The sequence below is a fragment of the Scyliorhinus canicula genome, chromosome 1 (genome assembly GCF_902713615.1).
Source record: "Scyliorhinus canicula chromosome 1, sScyCan1.1, whole genome shotgun sequence".
NCBI classification, from domain to species: domain Eukaryota; kingdom Metazoa; phylum Chordata; class Chondrichthyes; order Carcharhiniformes; family Scyliorhinidae; genus Scyliorhinus; species Scyliorhinus canicula.
In genome coordinates this window covers 167,950,278-167,967,079 of record NC_052146.1, presented here as the reverse complement: position 1 = coordinate 167,967,079, position 16,802 = coordinate 167,950,278, and the positions used below count along the sequence as shown (strand labels likewise).

Here is a 16,802-nt window from a genome sequence, read left to right as displayed (position 1 = left end):
CTGCACATCTTTATGGGTTGTGGGGGTGAGAGCCACGCAGACAGGAGGAGAATGTCCACATGAACAGTGACCCAAAGCCGGTGAGGCAGTTGAAACACAAATAAGTAAGCACTGAGTGAATGCATAGACATTTTGCACATGTGGCCAATGACTGATTGCCATCCCCTTCTGTTTTGTGAAAACAGATCCTTTGGGTTTCTACATGTGCTCTTTTGAGTTTGCCTTGTGTACAATGTTGCCTCAACTAAGAATTTGAATTTGGGTAAATGCTGAGATAGACTCATTTGCAAGTTCCAATGTACTCTTAGAACTTGAGGCAAATGCCTTTGTTTTAAGCAAGAAATTAAAGCTTGTTTTTTTAAAAACATGGATGTGAGACTCTCTGACTAATGAATAAATTATTTTTTATTCATTTTATGGGATGTGGGCATTGCTGGCTAGGCCATCTTCCTTTGTGCCAGGTGTGACTCCAATCAGAGGAGAGTTTTTCCCCTGATTCCCATTGACTCCAGTTTTGCTAGGGCTCCTTGATCCCAAACTCTGTCAAATGCTGCCTTGATGTCACCTCACCACTGACATTCAGCTCTTTTATCCATGTTTGAACCAAGGCTGTAATGAGATCAGGAGCCGAGTGACCCTGGCAGGACCCAAACTGAGCATCCATGAGCAGGTTATTGTTGTGTAAGTGCTGCTTGGGAGCACTGTTGTTGATTAACTTTTCTATCACTTGCTGGTGATCGAGAGTAGACTGGGCTGGGTTTGATCTGTCCTGTTTCTTGTGCAGAGGACATATGCGGACAATATTCCACATTGCTGGGTAGATGCCAGTGTTGTAGCTGTACTGGAACAGCTTGACCAGGGACGAGGCAAGTTTTGGAGCAGAAGTCTTCAGGACTATTGCCGGAATAGCGCGGGTTCGTTGCCCTATGCCATGCCTTCAGTCTGTTTCTTGATATCATGTGGAGAGAATTGAATTGGCTGAAGACATCTGTGATACTGGGGACCCAGCGAGGAGGCTGAGATGGATCATCCACTCGGCACTTCTGGCTGAAGATTGTTGCGATTGTTTCAGCCTTATCTTTTGTACAGATAAAGAACAAAGAAAATTACAGCACAGGAACAGGCCCTCGGGTCCTCCAAACCTGCACCGACCACGCTGCGCATCTGAACTAAAAACCGGGGACCAGATCCTTCTATTCCCATCCTATTCATGTACTTGTCAAGAGGCTGCTTACTATCATATCTGCTTCCACTACCTCCCCGGCAGCGAGTTACTGGCTCCCACCACTCTGTAACAAAACAAACAAACTTGTCTCATACATCTCCTTTAAACCTTGCCCCTTGCATCTTAAACCTATGCCACCCTGGGAAAAAGCTTTGACTATCCACTCTGTTCATTCCCCATGTAATCTTGTAGACTTCTATCCAGGCCGCCCCTCAACCTCCGTCGTTCCAGTGAGAACACATCAAGTTTCTACAACCTTTCCTCGTAGCTAATGCCCTTCATACCAGGCAACATCCTGGTAAATCTTTTCTGTACCCTCTCCAAAGCCTTCACATCCCTCTGGTAGTGTGGCGACCAGAGAAAAACACTATATTCCAAGTGTGGCCTAACTAAGGTTCTGTACAGCTGCAACATGACTTGCCAATTTTTAAACTCAATGACCCGGCCATTGAAGACAATCATGCCGTATGCCTTCCTGACTACCTTCTCCACCTGTATTGCCGCTTTCAGTGACCTGTGGACCCGTACACACAGATCCCTCTGCCTATCAATACTCTTGAGGGTTCTGCCATTTACTGTATATTTCCCATCTGTATTAGACCTTCCAAAATGCATTACCTCACTGGGCTCCTCCATCATTGAGGTTGGAGATATCTGTGGACCTCCCTCCTCCAGTGAGTTGTTTAATTGTCCACCACCATTCACAGCTGATGTGGCACAGAGCTGCAGAGCTTGGATCTGATCTGTTGGCTGTGGACTCGGCAACCCCACAACCTAACCTATACATCCCTGGACAATAAGGGGAAATTTAGCAAGGCCAATCCACCGAAGCTGTACATCTTTGGACTGTGGAAGGAAACCAGAGTACCCGGAGGGCACAGACAGTCACCCAAGGCTGGAATCGAATCCGGGTTTCTGGCACTGAGGCAGAAGTGCTCTTCACTGTGTCATCATGCTGTGGTGTAAAAACTGTGTTAAATAGTGAGTGTCTTTTGGATCCTCAGTTTTTGCCAAGTTAGATGGGAACAAATGGCCTCATTACCCTCTTGGTTTCGGGATTGGAACTGCAGCCAGAGTTCCTAGTGAGAAAATTGGTGTGTGGATGTCAGGGTCAGCCAGATTGTGATGGCATACATGTTGAAAGAAGCCAGTTGGTACTTGCTCCATGGCTCTTCAATGAGGAGCAGCCACTCGGGTCAGAGGAGAATGGACTACATATAATGGACATGAGGGAACAGAGAAGACCTGGGTAATGCCAGTCGCTCCACTTAAGCATGGAGACACAGTAAATTGATTAAACTGAATTAGTGGTTCCAGTTTGATTATTTGTGACTCAAAATGACCCATTGTTTGCATTTGGTTAACTAGTGAAGAGAAGAGGCTTTAAACTAATTTTAAGGGAACCAGGATGAAGCATCAGAAAAGAGGTATGAAAGTTTGGGCTGGGAGGGAAGAACAGCATTAGGAATACAGAGTGATTGGCAGGGGTGGGGGGGCTGCCATTCCGTAGGGTAGGGATGGGGTGGGGGGTGCTCCGCAGGTACAACATTTCTAGTTTGGTGGGGGGAGTGAAAGCTGATCTGGCAAGGTGGGATGGTCTCCCTCTGTCACTGGTGGGGTGGGTACAGGCGGTTAAAATAAATGAACATGTTGCCGCGATTTCTGTTTATTTTCCAATACCTGCTGATTTTCCTGCCAAACGCATTTTTCAGAGAGATTGAAGGAATGATTACTTTTTCATATGGGGAGGGAGGTGGCCAGAGTTAGAAAGATGCTGCTACAGAGGGGAAGGCAGGCAGGGGGTTTGGGTCTTCCAAAACTGATGTATTATATTACTGGGCAGCGGTGCACCGGAGCTGGGTCAGAGGTGTTGATTCCCAGTGGCTCAGAATGGAGGAGAGTCATCCCTGATCTAGTTTTTTTAAATATTTCTATTCTCCTTTTTCACATTTTCTCCCGAATTTACACCCATCAAAAACAAACAATAATCAACAACAAATATATCAAACCCCATAACAATAGCAACGGTCCCATCCTCCCACCAACCCCCAAACATCAGCCCGCATATTAACATAAACAAATTACAAAAAGGAATCCAGGATTACCCATAGTCATCTTTAATATTTACAGCCCCCCTCCCCCCAACCCTCCCACTCATCTCCCCACCCCCCCCCCCCCAACTAATGTTCGATGTTATCCAGTTCTTGAAAGTGCATAATAAATAATAATGAATAATGCCCATGACTTGTAGAACCCCTCCGAGCTTCCCCTCAGTTCGAACTTAACCTTCTCAAGGTCAAGTATTCCAACAGGTCCCCCCGCCATGCCAGGGCATAGGGTGGAAAGGCTGCTCTCCATCACAACAGGATCCGCCTTCGGGCGATCAACGAGGCGAAGGCTATGATATCTGCCTCCTCACCCTTTTCCAACCCTGGCTGGTCCGACACCCCGAATATGGCCTCCCGGGGACCCGGGTCTAGTTTCACGCGCACCACCTTGGAATTTACCCTAAACACCTCCTTCCAGTACTCCCAGTTCACAAATCTTCTCGGCATCCAATGCCACATCCTTCCCTTCCGGTGGTGCCATAACGACGTTCAAAACCCTCTTAATATTCGAAAACAGCTGCCTCCCTTTCACGAACCCCGTCTGATCCTCACCTATCACCTTCTGGAGGCCCTCCTCCAGCCTACCCGCCAGTACATTCGGCAATACTTTTGTGTCCACATTCCTATACGACCCACACTCCGTCGGATCCTTATCTTTTTTAAGCAACAGTGAAATCGATGCCTGCCCCAAGGTTTGTGGCAGCACTCCCTTCCCTATCGCCTCTTCAAACATCCCCACCATCAGGGGTGCCAACTTATCCTTCAATGTTTTATAATATTCTACCGGAAACCCATCCGGCCCTGCCACCTGCCCCGACTGCATCCTCCCAATCGCATCTTTTATCTCCTGCTCCAGTATTGCTCCTTCTAATGTAGCCCTGTCCCCCTCCCCTAGCCTCGGGTACTCCAACCCATCTAGAAATTCCTGCATCTCACGGTCTCCCCCGGGTGGCTCTGACCTGTACAACCTCTCGTAAAACTCCTCAAAAACCTTGTTAATCAGCTCCGGAGCCACCACCAACTTCCCTGCCGTATCCCTTACCTGAAGAATTTCTCTTGCCGCTGCCTCTCTCCGGAGCTGACCTGCTAACATACCTTCCTTATCTCTGCCTTATCTCCATGTTCATAAACTGCACCCCTTGCTAGTCTCAGTTGGCGCACCGCCTTCCTGGTGGACAGTCGGTCGAAGCTCGCTGTAGTTCCTTCCTCTTTTCCAGCTTCGCTGGGTCCCCATCTTCTGCATAACTCCTATCTACCTCCAGCATCTCATCTATTACCCTCTGCCGCTCCAACTTCTCCTCTTTGTCCACCCTGGCCTTGAACAAAATTACCTCACCCCTCACCACCGTCTTTAGAGCCTCCCAGACGACTGCCTTCGACACCTCACCCAAACAGTTGAAACCGACATATTCCTTAATTACCTTTTCAATTTTCTCGCAGAATACTTGGTTCCCCAAAAGCCCCCACATCCAGTTTCCACCCCGGCCTCTGCACTACCCCCTTCTCCAGCACCATATGTGGGGCGTGATCTGACGCTGCAATTGCAGAGTATTCCGACCCCTTGACTCCAGCCAGCAAAGCCTTTCCCACCACAAAAGTTTATCCGCGAGTATACCTTGTGGACTGCTGTGAAAAACGAGTACTCCCGTTCCCTTGGGTGCAGGAACCTCCATGGGTCCACCCCTCCCATTTCCTCCATTAGCCCAGCCAGCGACCCCCCCCCCCCCCCCCCCCCCCCCCCCCACCCGAACACCCTTAACCCTTTATTCTTCAAAAAACTATCTTTACCTTAAAAAACAGGTAATGAAGGAGCCTTAACTGCTTCACTGGGCAAGGAATTCCATAGATTCACAACCCTTTGGGTGAAGAAGTTCCTCCTAAACTCAGTCCTAAATCTACTTCCCCTTATTTTGAGGCTATGTCCCCTAGTTCTGCTTTCACCCGCCAGTGGAAACAACCTGCCCGCATCTATCCTATCTATTCCCTTCATAATTTTAAATGTTTCTATAAGATCCCCCCTCATCCTTCTAAATTCCAAAGAGTACAGTCCCAGTCTACTCAACCTCTCCTCATAATCCAACCCCTTCAGCTCTGGAATTAACCTAGTGAATCTCCTCTGCACACCCTCCAGTGCCAGTACGTCCTTTCTCAAGTAAGGAGACCAAAACTGAACACAATACTCCAGGTGTGGCCTCACTAACACCTTATACAATTGCAACATAACCTCCTTAGTCTTAAACTCCATCCCTCTAGCAATGAAGGACAAAATTCCATTTGCCTTCTTAATCACCTGTTGCACCTGTAAACCAACCTTCTGTGACTCATGCACTAGCACACCCAAGTCTCTCTGCACAGTGGCATGCTTTAATATTTTATCGTTTAAATAATAATCCCATTTGCTGTTATTCCTACCAAAATGGATAACCTCACATTTGTCAACATTGTATTCCATCTGCCAGACCCTAGCCCATTCACTTAACCTATCCAAATCCCTCTGCAGACTTCCAGTATCCTCTGCACTTTTCGCTTTACCACTCATCTTAGTGTCATCTGCAAACTTGGACACATTGCCCTTGGTCCCCAACTCCAAATCATCTATGTAAATTGTGAACAATTGTGGGCCCAACACGGATCCCTGAGGGACACCACTAGCTACTGATTGCCAACCAGAGAAACACCCATTAATCCCCACTCTTTGCTTTCTATTAATTAACCAATCCTCTATCCATGCTACTACTTTACCCTTAATGCCATGCAACTTTATCTTATGCAGCAACCTTTTGTGTGGCACCTTGTCAAAGGCTTTCTGGAAATCCAGATATACCACATCCATCGGCTCCCCGTTATCTACTATACTGGTAATGTCCTCAAAAAATTCCACTAAATTAGTTAGGCATGACCTGCCCTTTACGAACATGCTGCGTCTGCCCAATGGGACAATTTCTATCCAGATGCCTCACTATTTCTTCCTTGATGATAGATTCCAGCATCTTCCCTACTACCGAAGTTAAGCTCACTGGCCTATAATTTCCTGCTTTCTGCCTACCTCCTTTTTTAAACAGTGGTGTCACGTTTGCTAATTTCCAATCCACCGGGACCACCCCAGAGTCTAGTGAATTTCGGTAAATTATCACTAGTGCATCTGCAATTTCCCTAGCCATCTCTTTTAGCACTCTGGGATGCATTCCATCAGGGCCAGGAGACTTGTCTACCTTTAGCCCCATTAGCTTGCCCATCACTACCTCCTTAGTGATAACAATCCTCTCAAGGTCCTCACCTGTCATAGCCTCATTTCTAACAGTCGCTGGCATGTTATTTGTGTCTTCCACTGTGAAGACCGAGCCAAAAAACCTGTTCAGTTCCTCAGCCATTTCCTCATTTCCCATTATTAAAACTTCCTTCTCATCCTCTAAAGGACCAACATTTACCTCTTTTTTGTTTTATATATTTGTAAAAACTTTTACTGTCTGTTTTTATATTCTGAGCAAATTTATTCTCATACTCTATCTTACTCTTCTTTATAGCTTTTTTAGTAGCTTTCTGTTGCCCCCTAAAGATTTCCCAGTCCTCTAATCTCCCAGCAATCTTTGCCACTTTATATGCTTTTTCCTTCAATTTGATACTCTCCCTTATTTCCTTAGATATCCACGGTCAATTTTCCCTCTTTCTACTGTCCTTCCTTTTTGCTGGTATAAACCTTTGCTGAGCACTGTGAAAAACCGCTTGGAAGGTTCTCCACTGTTCCTCAACTGTTCCACCATAAAGTCTTAGCTCCCAGTCTACCTTAGCTAGTTCTTCTCTCATCCCCTTGTAATCTCCTTTGTTTAAACACAAAACACTTGTATTTGATTTTACTTTCTCACCCTCCATCTGTATTTTAAATTCCACCATATTGTGATCGCCCCTCTCCCTCGCCTCGTAGGCCCATTGACGCCTGCTATCCAGGCTCCAACGTCCGCAGCCCTCCTCTCACCTCACCTCCATTCACTGGCTGTCTTTAGCTAGCTAGCATGGGTGGCTCCCCCCGCCAAGATATATTGTTCCCTTCCACTCAGTCCCAGAGAAAGAAACAACAAAACAAACCCAACAATACAACCCCTACAATTCACTAACATAACATTTAACCGCCGCAACACAGAACGCCAATCAACCCACCATTAACTTGAACTCTGTAACAATGCAAAGAGAAGTAAATTACAATACAAATCCGTAAAAATAAAGTTGTAACATTTCTACATTTTCAAGCTGTTCAAACACAGTCCATAGTCTCTCTTCCAGTTCGCTCTTCACGTCTGTCCCAAGCCTTCTGCCCTCATGAACGCCGCATCCGCTGTCTCAAAATACAAGTCTTTGGTGTTATACGTTACCCTCAACTTCGCTGGGTACACCATACCAAATCGCACCCCCTTGTACAACGTTGCCTTCACTCGCCCAAACGCCACTCGTCTTTTTGCCAACTCCACCGTCAAGTCCTGGTAGATCCAAACCGCAGTACCATCCCATAGCACCGTCTGCTTCGCCCACCTTAATACCTTCTCCTTCATGCAAAACCTATGGAAGCAGATAATTACTGCCCTTGGCGGCTCGTTCATTTTGGGCGTCGGCCTTAATGACCAATGAGCTCGGTCTAGCTCGTACCGGGAGGAGTTCTCACCCTCCCCCATCAGCTCCGCCAACTTCTTAGCAAAGTATTCTGTCGTACATGGGCCCTCTGTCCCTTCGGGAAAGCCCACAATTCTCAAATTGTGCCGCCTTGAGCGGTTTTCCAAGACTTCAAGCTTTGCTCAGAGTCCTCTGTTAACCTCCAGAACCCTCCGCAGCTCGTCCCCCATTGAGGTGACCTGGTCGCCGTGTCGTGACACGGCCTCCTCCACTTCCTTCACCTTCTCGCCCTGCTCTCTCACTTCGGCCGATGCCTTTGCCACCGCCACCTTCGCCGGGGTATAGCCTCCTCCACAAATGACTTCAATATGACCGCAGTCTCCTTCCTCAAGGCCTCCATGTGCCTCGCAAACTGTTCTTCCAGCTCCACTGCCATCACCTTGGTCATCTTCACCATAAGTAGTACGGCCCCACCATGCGGTTCGGCTTCCACCATCCTGTCAACACTTTTGCTCGTCTTCTCCTTCAGCAGCAAACCCGCGTTTCCTCCTTTCTTCTACGCATCTTTTCGCATCCTTGAGAGGCTTATTGTTTTTTAATTTCCTTCTTTTCTCCTCTCTCCCCCTCCACCCTCCTGTCCTTCATCAATCTGAATTATTCTTTTTTTTTTAAAAAAAGGGGAGAGAGAAAAAACATCTTTCACCAAACTTCCTTAAACCTTCTTTCTTTCTCCTCTACATTCAACCCAGAGCTCCCCTGGGACCAGACTATAGCCTTCTTTCTTCCTCCTAGGCAGAAGCCATCCGATGTGGGACAGCCCACCTACATCGTGCCCTGGTTTCGAGCCTGCCGCCTCGGCCTCCTCGTGGCTCCGCCCCCGCTGCTCTGACCTCGACGCCGCGCTGGGCCCAGCGCCTCAGCCCCCACCACCCCGACACCCGCGCAGGGTTCTTCGCCGGTTTTTAAACCGGCCCCTCTGGCTGCTCGTAACGCCCCCAAAGGCCGACCATAGTCGTGGGGTGCGTGAAGACTCGGATTTCCCCGAAATCGCCGCGAATCGTGGCCACTGGCGGGAGCTCTTCTCGCCTAGGCCGCCCTGCTCGCCAACGCCACTGGAAGTTCCATCCCTGATCTAGTTGAATGGTGTAACAGACTCGAAAATGATCTGTTCTTCCTTTCCATAAATCAAAAAGACTGAAATTGTAGGGATATTTAAAATGAGAGTTGGGACAGATTAAGGACTTGAGAAAAGGGCAAGGAGCATGACCATGGTACTGAGGATGCATCCAATGATGTACTGGGTAAGTGGATTGGTCACGCCAAAATGCCACTTAATTGGATTTTTTTTTAAAAAGGTAGCAGAAAAATGGGGACCCTCCCAGCAAACCTGACTTTGAATTATATCAGCATGCCTTCACTATTCAAAATCCGGAAACTTCCTAACGCAGTGTGGGTGTACCTGCAGATCGATACAGCTGTGCAAGAAAATGTCCTACTGCCAACGACGTTCATATTCCATGAAAGAATTAAATACAAAACCAGTGGCATGAGAAGTTGAGAAGGCTGTTCAGGCTTGCGGAACGCTTGGCTTTGTGAATAAAACGATTGGAGTAAGACCGTAGAAATAGGAACAGGAGTAGGCTGTTCGGCTCTCGAGCCTGCTCCGCCAATCAATATGATCACGACTGATACAAAATTCCTCACATCCACTTTCCTCCCTGTAACCCGTGATTCCTTTGCAGATCAAGAAACTATCTATTTCAGCCTTAAGCATGCACAAGGACTCTGCCCCCACAACACTTTGTGGCAAGGAGTTCCAAAGACTCAACACACTGTCTATTGGTAGAGGGATTGAGTTTCGGAGCCATGAGGTCATGTTGCAGTTGTACAAAACTCTGGTGCAGCCGCATTTGGAGTATTGCGTGCAGTTCTGGTCGCCGCATTATAGGAAGGATGTGGAAGCATTGGAAAGGGTGCAGAGGAGATTTACCAGAATGTTGCCTGGTATGGAGGGAAGATCTTATGAGGAAAGGCTGAGGGACTCGAGGCTGTTTTCGTTAAGAGAGAAGAAGGTTAAGAGGTGACTTAATTGAGGCATACAAGATGATCAGAGGATTAGATAGGGTGGACAGTGAGAGCCTTTTTCCTTGGATGGTGAAGTCTAGCACGAGGGGACATAGCTTTAAATTGAGGGGAGATAGATATAGGACAGATGTCAGAGGTAGGTTCTTTACTCAGAGTAGTGGGGGTGTGGAATGCCCTGCCTGCAACTGTAGTGGACTCGCCAACCTAAGGGCATTCAAATGGTCATTGGATAGACATGGACGATAAGGGAATAGTGTACATGGGCTTTAGAGGGGTTTCACAGGTCGACGCAACATCAAGGGCCGAAGGGCCTGTGCTGCGCTGTTATGTTCTATGAGAGAAGAAATTTCTCATCATCTCAGTCTTAAATGGGCATCCCTTCTCAGATTATGCTCTCTCTGGTCCTAGACTCTCATAAGAGGGGTAACACCCTCTCAGCATTTACCCTGTCAAGCCTCTGAAGAATTCAATATGTTTCCGTAAGATTGTCCTAAATTACAGTACCACCTTTGCTCATAAGACAATTCCTCCATACCTTTCATTGGTATATTTCAAAATTATGTACATTTGCCATTTGTTTTCATTTATTATACAATGTGGAAAAAAGGCTTTGTCCTCCTTTACTTTATTTACATACTATTGCCGCCAGGTTCGGTGTGTTCCCACCCGATGTCCTCCCTGGTCAATCCGGGGGTGTTCTCCCCCTTCTCCTTGTTCCCACCCCCTCCCTCTGCTGGCTTCTGCCGTGTTCTTTTTGTGGATGGTTGTGGGGGGAGGGGGGGTTGCCATGTGTGTGGAGGGAGGTGGGGGGGAGGGGAGACGACAGTGGTTAGCACTGCAGCCTTGCGGCACTGAGGACACGGGTTTGATCCCAGCCCCAGGTCACTGTCCACACATCCCTGACCCTCACCCCCACAACCTTGGACATCACCTTGGAGAAGGCTGTCCAGAACCCAGCAAGTTTGGGACAAGCCCAGAACATGTGGATGTGGTTGACTGGGCCCCTCTGGCACCGTTCACATTTGTCCTCCACATCCGGGATGAACCTGCTCATTTGGGTTCTGGTCAAGTGGACTCTGTGCACCAATTTAAACTGCATGAGGCTGAGCCTTGCGCAGGTGGAGTTGACCCTACTCAGTGCTTTGCTCCAAAGTCGGCAACCCACTTCTATACCGGGGCCATCCTAGTGAACCTTCTCTGAACCACCTCCAATGAAATAATATCTTTCTTTAAATAAGGGGATCAAAACTGATCACGGTACCCCAGATGTGGTCTCACCAGTAGCTTTACAGTTGCAACAAGACTTCCCTATTCTCAAACTCCAACCCCCTTGAAATCAGGGCCAACATTCCATTAGCCTTCCTGATTATCTGCTGCACCTGTGGCTAGCTTTGTGATTCTGCCCTAGTCCCTTTGTGTTGTCGCTTTCTGCAATTTTTCTCTCATTTAAATAATACTCTTCTCACTTCCAAATTGTACAACTTCACATTTTCCCTCATTATACTCCATTTGCCAACTTTTTCCCACTTAACCTTTCAATATGTCTTTGCAAACTGTTTGTATCCCTTTCGCACCTTGCCTTTCCACCTATTGTGTATTTTATCCAATCCAAGGCTTTAATTCTCTTTCAATCCATGCTTTCATTTATTAACTCTCATTTTTCCAAGTACCTATTTAATTTTGGCGCAAAGGGTTACCCACCACCGACATTGGGCTGACTGGCCTGAAGTAAACCAGATTTTAACCTGTCCATTTTTTTGACAGGAGTGTAAGTAACACATGCAATCCTGTATCTAAGGAGGAATGGAAGATTATAGCTGGAGCTTCTGTAGCTCCCACCCTTGCTTCAGTAACTGAAGATGCATCCTATCTGGGCCGGGTGACTTTTCTTCTTTTTTTTTAGTATTGCTTCCTTTTCGTTTATCCAACTCAGATTCTGCACCGCCTCCTTGTTTGTTACATTGTCAGCATCTACTTTCATGACAACCAATGAAAATTGATTTTATACCCCTCAACAGCATGTGCTTCTGTAGTGTACACTTGAGTTACCTCTGCCATTGCTGGTCACATGACCTTATTGAGTTCTATCTTATGGATTGTTGTCTGAACATGTAGCTTTTAATTCAAACTCAACCCAAGCCCCTTTGAGTCAATTATTCGCTGAACAATTGTCATTCAATTTCATTTAAATATCTCAATTGCGGAAAATCGGAGCTTAAAATTTCCAAGAGAAATATCTCACTGAAAGTAATCTTATTAAAAAAAACTCCAGAGAAACAACGTAAAGTAATTCCTATCAATTGTATCAAGAAAAGGTGCAGTGGTTGCTACAGATTGGATTCAGCTATTGTTTAGGATTTGAACCATTTTCAGTGAGGCAGATGTTGCTTGAATAATGCCATATGATGAAAGTAGGCTAGTAATATCACTTCCCCACAAAATCCAACTTAAAAAGAAACAAACTTGCGATCCCTAAAATAAATTTAATACCAAGAGTCCAAACTACAACAATGAGAAATGCATGGCCCACAGCTGTGCTAATTCAGGTCAGGAAGCTCAGTCTTATTTGTACTTTATTTTGTCTTATTTCAATTCTGGAGTTTTGGAAGTGGTTACTGCCTCATTGGTAGAGCCATCTTAGGGCAGCACGGTAGCATTGTGGATAGTACAATTGCTTCACAGCTCCAGGGTCCCAGGTTTGATTTCGGCTTGGGTCACTGTCTGTGTGGAGTCTGCACTTCCTCCCCGTGTCTGCGTGGGTTTCCTCCGGGTGCTCTGGTTTCCTCCCACAGTCCAAAGATGTGCAGGTTAGGTGGATTGGCCATGATAAATTGCCCTGAGTGTCCAAAAGTGCCCTTAGTGTTGGGTGGGGATACTGGGGATACTCCTTCTGCACTGTAAATTCTATGAAATCAGATCTGTTGTATCAACTGCTTGGAATATATACAAATTAATGGGAGCCTCGGGTTAGCATGGCACACTGAGTTCCTTCGTACAACGTGAGCATTTTGGTTTTACTGAGACCTGCTGGTTAAACATACGCTGCCCATGGTTTTTGCTCAGTATTTTAACAGCTATGTGACATAGTCATGTATTGTAATACGGTAATTCATTGTTAATGACTTTGCATTAGCCATACATAGCTAGAACGTGTGACATTATTGCTTCTAATAATCTGGGCAAATACAATTTTTTTGAAGAAAATGTTAATAGAAACGGTATAAAATTGAAGATCCCTTTTGGAAGGCCTTGACTTGAATATTTAATAATTGGTGAAGTATTAACATTGCAATGTAACAGAAAATCACATTGAAAGTACCTTGACATTTTTGGTTCAATTTTAACATTTTAGCTTCGGGTGTTCTGTGGTATGTATTGTGGTCTGAAACAAATGTTTTACTGGATTGCTAAAGATTCTCAATTCCCATTTACTGAATTTTTATATTTCTGTGTAGAGCTGAATGATTTCATTATCCAGCTTGATGAGGAGGTGGAGGGGATGCAAAGCACTATCATGGTTCTGCAACAGCAGTTGAAGGAGGCACGCCAGCAGTTGGCTCAACTTCAAGGACAGCAGCATCACCAGGTATTACTCTCTGGCACGAGTAGGACTCCAGTTCCTGAGTCTTCTGCACAGCGGGAAAGCAGTGCTAAAGACTGCAGCCGACTAGTGAATGGACCAACCAATGGTGATGCATCCCCACAAGGGAGAGCAGCAGCTGCCTTTCAAGACAAGACTAACCTTTACAGAGAATTAAGCAGCACAGAGGATGATTTCCCGTCATCTCCTGGCAGTGGGAATAAACTTTCAAACCACAGTGAAGAAAGGCTGGACCGAGCAGGCAGCAGTAACATGTATCAGCTAGGTGCTGGATATGAGAGTGTAGATTCCCCCACTGGTAGCGAGAACTCTCTTACTCAGCACTCAAATGACACAGACTCCATCAATGACCCTCAGGAAGATAAACCATTTGTTGTGAAAGGTACCAGAACTATGGGTTCCCGTCACATTCAGAATGGGTTGGACTCGGTCAGCACACAGGGGTCGGTTTTGTAACACTTAATGGGCATTGTCTGCAGTCTTTTTTTATATAGTGTCATTTCATTTGGCTGATGGCTGTCCAGTGATTGTTGAAGCTAGTGTGTAATTTTGTTTAAAAATCAGCCTTTTGTGTTTTTGCTTTCTTGTAATACTGTTGCTACTGTTTAAATTTTTTTAAAGCATCATATTGCATTGGCTGTTGCTGAAAGGATGTTGATACATGTAGACCTCAGCTATTTTTATATGATTTCATCTGAATAAAATGTATTACTGCAACTTAACATTGGGGAGGAAAGTTGAATAAAACTTGGACTCTCGTGTACATCTAAGACTCCAGTGAAAAGCTATTGGCATATTACCACAACTGTGTTGTACAGTCCTGCAACAAGAAAACGTTGCACCAAAAATGTGTGTGATGATTATGTAAGCTTGCCAATTGCAGTAGTTATTTTTCCAAAAGGAGTTTGGGTGTTGTACTTGCCATATTCAGGTTTGGGGAGTCTGTGTAGTTTAACTGCAGAGACGTTTTTTTCCGCCATGCATATGTGTACATTTTCCCCAGTGAAAAGATTGTGTTAAAGAATTAGTGTATATTGTTACCCAGTTTCTAGGCAAGAGTTATTTCCTGTGTAATGCATATTCTGTGAAATCCCTCACCTGTACTGACCAAACTTAATAAAGTCTTTTAATATCCTATATTTTGAATTTTACTTTCAGTGAATGATTTGATGTGATATACAATTTTTTCTGCTGAAATGTCTTTCACTTCTTTCCTCCCGGCCCCCCATACACAACGAGAAACTAAGTTGGCTTGTACCATATTTCAGGTAGCCGTAGCAGCCAATAGGAGTTGAGGGACATATTAGATTTTCTTGTCCCTGTGAAACAGCAGAGCTCAAGGGATCTGTGCTGTTTGAAATGCAAACCCACAAACTAAGTCATTGCACATGTAAATAACCATGTTACATCTAGAATTGACAGATTAAGCAGACCTCAGTCATTGAATCTCACAGTTATTCAACACAGGTGTTTTTTTTGGTTCATTGTCTCTGCTTTTAGATGAAACTGCCTACTTTACTAATTCCCCTCTCCTAGCCCCAAACATCTCCAAATCAAAATCTGACCGTTATAGGTTTGTTTATAGGGAGCTGAGAAAAGTATTGTTTTTTTTTTTGCATGGCATTGTCCAATCAAGTTTATCTGCCTCAGCTATGAATACTTGTGCCACTGATCGCAATGAATGTTTAACTGAACTCCCAGCTACATGAACAAAAACATGGACACAGGTTCATCCCAACATCCTCCACATGAGTAGTGATCCTAATCTCATGTGCTTGCCTTATCCTTTTTAGCTCCTCCAGTCACTTGAGGCGATCCCTATTTCGCTAACTGTCCATTCCACCGCCTCTTTGTGTTCAAAGAAAATATTTCTCCTCGCTGCCTTAAAATTATTCTATGACCCATTGTTTCATTCAAACACTAAAAGCAGTCCAGTTTTCTTTGTTTCATCCATTGATAATGGCCTATATTTTCTGAGCAGCAAAACTACTGACTGCCCCAAAATGAGTTTTTACCTTGTCCATAGGCTGCACCAAGGCCTATTGTTGGGAAAAGCACTAATGGCTTCCAGCATGGTGCATTGCTAGTGAAGCCGTTTGACATTGAGCTGAAGAATGTCCCTTGAAGTCAACTTTTTAATACTTTCAATTTCAAAAAGTAGGTGGCACAATGGTTAGCTGCCTCGCAACACCAGGGATCTGGGTTTGATTCCAGCCTTGGGTGGGTGACTGTACGGAGTCTTCATGTTCTCCCCGTGTCTGCGTGGGTTTTCTCCAGGTGCTCCAGTTTCCTCCACAGTCCAAAGATAGCAGATTAGGTGGATGGACCATGATCAATTGTCTAGGTAGAGTACTCTTTTGGAGGGTCGGTGCAGACTTGATGGGCCAAATAGCCTCCTTCACTGCAGGAATTTTATGGAATTTTTAAAAAAAGTTTTAAACTTCCAAGTTTGCCAGGGTCAGCACTTCAGTCACTAATGCCAGCTGCCATCCCCATTTCTTGCCTTGACACCCTTGACTTCTCTTCCCCATACATACATCCATGGCATCCTTATAACCTCAAACTTCCCACTGGCTCCTTGGTGCATTGGCTCCTCCTACCCCCTCCCCAACCAGCTCCACTCTGACTTTCTTGCTGCTCAATCATGCTGATGTCAGAAATAGAATTTCCCCCCTCCCAAGTGCTGTTTCCAACATTAGCTGGACTCAGCTGGAGATAAGGGGAATCGTTAAAACGCTTTTAATCAGCAACCATCTGTTTAATTTACGGATGCGACCATAAGCATTTGGTGTGCAGAATCTCAATTTACTCATGATTATTAATCACAACATTTTTGCATGCAATAATTCATGCAAGTTGAAGGTAAATGGACAACATTTTCAAACTATAAATGGTTCTGCCACTTTAAGAATAAGAGTGGTAGGATCATCACGATGGGAGCCAATCCGGGTGCTCTAACCTCTGGATTTCACTAAGTTAGCTAGTCAGACGTTACTGTTGTTTGCCATGAGCGAAGCAGGAAAATCTGGAAGAGAAGACTGTTACAGCTGTTACTGTGAGTGTTGGTTTCTGCTTACAAGAAAGAATACACAATCGGGCAGTTCGGGGCTGGTTTAGCACAATGGCCTTGCACAAGGCCAGCAGCGCAGGTTCAATTCCCGTACCGGCCTCCCCGAACAAG

The 16,802-nt window shown here is 45.5% G+C and overlaps 1 protein-coding gene across 5 annotated transcripts in view; it reads left to right on the top strand.

The window, feature by feature from the left end:
• LOC119969103 (WT1 associated protein) overlaps window positions 1–14,758 on the top strand; it is a 110,258-nt gene extending 95,500 nt beyond the window's left edge. For all 5 annotated transcript variants that reach the window (XM_038802322.1, XM_038802345.1, XM_038802338.1 and 2 more), the window contains one exon: window positions 13,476–14,758. In XM_038802322.1, the coding sequence (XP_038658250.1) occupies window positions 13,476–14,077 (602 nt within the window). In that variant the 3' untranslated portion in view covers window positions 14,078–14,758. The remainder of the gene's footprint in view (window positions 1–13,475) is intronic.
• The last annotated feature ends 2,044 nt before the right edge of the window (window positions 14,759–16,802 follow it).